This window comes from Oryzias melastigma, linkage group LG16 (assembly GCF_002922805.2).
Source record: "Oryzias melastigma strain HK-1 linkage group LG16, ASM292280v2, whole genome shotgun sequence".
Classification (NCBI taxonomy): Eukaryota; Metazoa; Chordata; class Actinopteri; order Beloniformes; family Adrianichthyidae; genus Oryzias; species Oryzias melastigma.
Window position 1 is genome coordinate 4440787 of NC_050527.1, and position 5596 is coordinate 4446382.

General features: G+C 34.9%; 1 protein-coding gene across 1 annotated transcript in view; it reads left to right on the plus strand.

Annotated features, from left to right (window-relative positions):
* Positions 1-2399, plus strand: part of LOC112143796 (meprin A subunit beta) — a 28016-nt gene extending 25617 nt beyond the window's left edge. The window contains exons 22-24 of the mRNA XM_036215890.1: positions 116-220; positions 587-691; positions 1673-2399. Of these exons, the coding sequence (XP_036071783.1) occupies positions 116-220; positions 587-691; positions 1673-1751 (289 nt within the window). The 3' untranslated portion in view covers positions 1752-2399. The remainder of the gene's footprint in view (positions 1-115; positions 221-586; positions 692-1672) is intronic.
* Positions 2400-5596: the final 3197 nt, after the last annotated feature.

Here is a 5596-nt window from a genome sequence, read left to right on the forward strand (position 1 = left end):
TAACCAAAGATTTATGCTCCCGGTGCTTGGAGTAAATCTACATTATTCAGATTTATATGAATGTTGCAGCTATCTAAGGTAATTTCATTCTTTTAAAAAAATGTGGCTTTTTCAGGACCCCGCCCCAAAAAAACACAACCCCACCCACTATCATTAAAACTCCGCCCACCATCAAAACAACTCCATCTCCACCAGATTCTCCAACAACAAAACATGAAAGGTATCCCACCGTTTTTCATTTCATATTTGAAATTATTATTTTTTTTAATTATTCAAAAATAAAAATGACATGTTAAAAGTCTTACAGAATAAACATATGTACTGAGAAGTTTTTTCCCTGCCAGTTTATTATTTTTTACTGTGTTTTAACTTAAGTTGGCAACTATCCAGCTACATGTTTTTGTAACAACCATGTGGTATAGTTACTAAAACTGATAATTAATTTTATTGTCCTTTGTACTTAAGCTCAATCCTTATCAATATCAAACATTTTATCACATTTAAATTAATAATTTTTCATCTCTCTGTAATCCTGCAGCAGTGGTTGATTGAAGTTTTTTCCTAATAACAAATGGGACTTTTGCAGGACCCCGCCGGCAAAAACCACAACGCCACCCATCATCATTGAAACTCCACCCACCATCACTACAACTCCATCTCCACCAGATCCTCCAACAACAGATGATGACAGGTATCCCACTATTGTTTTCTCCTTTCATGCTTGACATGGCTTTTCTCTAAAATTATCCCACAACAGATGCTGTATTTTTTAAAAATATTGCATAACATCCATGAGTTAAAACATAGATTGTTATCCAGCATATTACTTATCTACATGTGTCACTTTTGCCACAGTGGGTCATAAAGCCTGTTTACCCCATTAACAATGAGAATTCACCAGCACTGTAACACATGACATGTAAATGTCAATATGAGTGTGTAAGGGTAAAAGTAATCTTACTATCATTTTAATTTGTTTCATAGGGGAGTAGAACAGTTTTGGGGAATTTAACAATTAAATAAACGTATATAATTCCACGGGTTAAAATGTATATATAGAATATTGTCACGTGCATGTGGAGAGTGTGAGAAATGTGGAATACCTGCATGGAGAGGTAGCACCAGTGTGGAAAATAAAGAAATATACGCATAATATGCGAGCGCAGAATATGAATTTATACCGGAAGTGAATCACTTAGCCAGGGTTTAATTCTTATGCCATGCTCTGCTCACATCATTCCGTTTGAAAGACCTTTTTCAAACTTTCACTGTGCAGACAGAGGCACTATAGACACGGATCTGCACAGAATTATGGTGCTGTGTGAAAACACCTTAAGAGTCCCAAAAGTTAAATAGTAAGCTTGTCTTAAAGTCCACAGCCAAGTTGATAAGTATAGCATTGTGTTATTTGCATAAAGCATATGCTTAAATATAACCTGAAGTCACAAAAACGACAAAAACCAGTATAGTAACCTCAAGATCAGAAATGCAGCAGAGATTTATGGGTAGCCTGTCAAAACTGAAAATTATGACATAATTTCAGTCTGCATGTGCACAGTGAGCCAAAGTTCCAGTGTTTTATCTTGTAAACCAAAGTGGGCCTAACAGATTCAGACGCAACTGAAAGGTCCAGGATATTTTCATTAATTGCATCTTTTTCTTTCTGGTTTAGCATCTTTGACTTTTCTCCAAACATGAAGCCTTCTGCCATTCTCATCTTTCTGCTCGCCGTGATTCACCTGATGCCCTGACTGACATCTCTGTACCTCATCTTGTAGAAAGTGACTTCAAACAACTTTTTTATGTTTTGGCATTATAACAAGTTTGATTGAAAACTTTAAATTTGGGAATATATATTTAAGGTAAAATTCCTCATTTATTAACCCTCATGCTCTCCTATGGGGTCCAGATGACCCCAACCTTACATTGACGTGTGATCCCTCCCATGGCAAAGGTGAACAGGACTTCATGTCTGCCACGGACACCAGTGAAGATCAAAAATCGTTGAAAAATAAAGTTCAGCGCACTGTCTTGTGGGGACCAGATGACCCCACTTTTAATGTAAACATGCCAAGGATAACAGGAGGGTAAATAGTTCATGTGGTGTTGACTGGTGATGGTAACATATATCTTTTAAATATGCTTTAGATTAATGGATTTTCTGCCAATCTACCTTTACTCTGATTTTAAAGATTTATATATAACCATGATATGAGGAAGACAATTAAGAATGTACTCCTTAAGCGATGTAAAATCAGGATCTAATTTGTCTTCTTGTAGGCCTACATATTTTATTTTAACTATGCCTCATCATGTTGTGTACTAACATATTTAACCTTATCTGTGTAAATTTGGGGGGGAAATAGAAAAATAAAATAAAAAGAAGCTTTTACTCTAAACGTTTTTAAAGTCATTTGTTCTGGGCTAAGGTTATGTGCCGAGACATGAGATTTCTGAGCACAAGCAGAGAATAAAATCTTCATCCAATAAAATTAAAAATAATTTAAATGTCAATTTTTCTTAAATTTTAAAAGTGTAGCTGATTTCAGAAAATATATCTAATTCGGTCAGGAAAGATTGGCAGAAGTAATTTTTTGTTGACAGAAGTGTTCTGTGTTGTTAACAGAACTGGCTGAGCTCTAGACTTTAAAGAAAAAGCTAATGTAGCAATATTTCATTGTCAACCTTTTTTTTTTTTTTTTTTAAGCAAATGTTTTTAAAAGGACATCTCTGGATTTAAGAGAAAAAAACAAGTCAGATAACTTAAATAAAGTCATACCAATTCATTTTTTTTTTCATTTTTGAAAGTAAACATTACAAGCAGAAAGACAATCATTTCTGTTCAATACTCTACATGTATAATCATAAAGAAAAACAAAGTTTATATTATATAAATATACATAACAAGTAATGTAAAGACTAAACAAGCAATCAAGGCAAGGTGGATGTTAACGCAAGCGACGTGTGGTTTACGACTGGTAACTGACGTCATAAGTCAGATTTCCAAACATAAAATCTACAGAGTAGCTTATTAACGATTTAATTGATAACAGTTAAAGTTTGTTATTTAAAATTTCATTTCAGCATTTTCTTCCATAAACAAACTGTAGTGTAGGAAAAAAAAAAATCACTGAAAATGGACTCGACGGTGCAGTCAGGGGAAGATTGTATGGCAAGCCAAAGAGACCAAAAATCACCAGGAAAAGCGAGCTAGGAGTGTCACGTTTTACAGATACAAATTTTTAATAATTATGTGTTCCCACAGTTAATTTTGATAAAACAATTAACAAAAAATAATTTTAACTGTTTTTTTTTAATGAATTAGTTTGGATATTAGGGGGTGGGACAAGAACATTTGTATTTTAAGGTAACTCCAGATAGATTTGGTATTTTCCACACTATTTTGAAGCATTCTTTTCGCTCAGTTTTTGTAAATGGTAAATGGCGTATACTTGTATAGCGCTTTCTACCCTCCTTCGAGGGCCCAAAGCGCTTCATGGTCACAGACCCATTCACCCATTTACACACTAGTGGTGGCTCCGCTGCCGAACACTGGCGCCAACCTCCCACCAGAGGCAATTCGGGGTTCAGTGTCTTGCCCAAGGACACTTCGACACATGGCGGGAGTCGAACTCGCTCACTTCTGATCAGGAGTCGACCGCCCTACCACTGCACCACGGCCGCCCGTGGTAGATTTGGTATAAAAACATGTAACTGTAATAAGAAGCTACATGTTTTAGCATGTTGTGTATAAAGTTTAAATATGTTTTAACAAATCGGCCTCAATGAGCAAATGTTTTGATGATATAAATATTGTGTGTACTGATCCGAAAAATGATCCGAACCGTGACCCTAAAACCGTGACACGATCCAAACCGTGAGTTTTGTGATCCGACATAAGCTTACTACAGCAACAACCACCGCCGTTTTAAAAAAAAAATCACGGAAACTCAGCATTTTTCCACGAAACTCCGGCCCGCCGCTGTTAAAGGGTTAGTAATGGCCTGGGACAAAGCTAAAATAAGTATCCAGATATGTTCTAATGTATCAAAAATAACAAATAACTACCATTGACAAACGCAGGTTTTTGTCAAATTTGACAAAATCAACGACAAATCGCACTCGCATATCGCCCTGCTTCAGAAACGGCTCGATTTGGGTCACGTGACGCGTTGACGTCAGATTTAGATTTAGGCTGTCTGGGAGCTGAAGCCACACAGGGAGACTGATCGCTCTCTCTATAAAAACATAAAGGTCACATCATTGACCTGTGAGGTCTATGATGGTCTGATATCAACAGAAACTGTTCATATGTGGCCCAAATAAGAAATCTGTGAATTTCGCCTAGAATTTCTTTTTGGTATGTTCCTTTAAAAATGTGTTGATTCGTTTGTTGACTAAATGTATTCTTGTTTTCTTTTTTTTTTATTAAATTACACCTAAAATTTTCATTTTATGTGTCAAAAATAGTTTGTTAAACATTTTGGGGGTTTCCACAGCAAAATGAATGCAAATTTTCCAGACGGAATTTTCTGTTTTTTGCATGATTTTATGCCTAGCGTGTGAATACAACATGGAAAAATGACATAATAAAGGTAGTGTCACATACTGATTAAAATGATACGAAATAAACAAGCAGATAGTCTGATCCCACAAAGAAAGCTGAGCAAAACCAGCTCATCTTGTTTCATAATACCTGCGTACATTTATGTTCTTTTGTTCATAAAAGGAAGAAAAAGGCAGAGGCTTTGTCAGGATTATATCATAGCATTGACGTCATTTGCTGCCATTTGACTGGAAGTCTTAGATGGTAGGACCTGACAAATGAGATGTTTACTGAAAGGACAAACTGGAATCCTCATCAGTTGACAGCTGTCAACATGCATGTAACCAAAGTCAATACCAACACATACAAAAACAAATACGAAGGGTTAGGAAAACTGTTTCTCCTTATAATTACAAACCTCTGAGTTTTTTTTTTTTTCTGCAATAACTGAAGCACTGCACACTAAATTAACCTATTAGCCAAATTTTGCCTTGCTTGGACTTAAAGAGAAAATAATATTGTATTATTGATGTTGAGGGAAATGCATAGGTGTTGTACAGAAGGTAATTTGAAGTGTTTTTGAGAAAGAAAAACTATAATTAAAAATATGTAACATAAGGTGTTGTAAAAAAAGGCTGAGACCACACAAGACGTTTCATCTACCCACTCCTTTTCAAGCACATTATTTTGTTTTTTTAAAACTCTGTGTTTATTTTTATTTTGTTTTTATGTTTGAAATAAATAAATGCATCTTACAAACTACCCAGTTACATACAGGAATTTTAAAATATGAAAGTTTTACCAAAGTTTTTAGTTAATTTTCTTTTTTAATTTCGAAAACCTTTATGACCACATGCTCTTATGTTGTTGTATGATTAGAAATGGGAACACAGATAATTTGCTGAAGTCTTGTTTGTGTAAAATATTACATCCAAACATTTATGACAAGTCCTTCTATATCTTAATCCAAGGAGCCCTAACACAGAACAATTTTAAATGAGTGCTTAACCACTACAGGTAAGATTTTTTTTTTTTTTTTTTTTTTTTTTT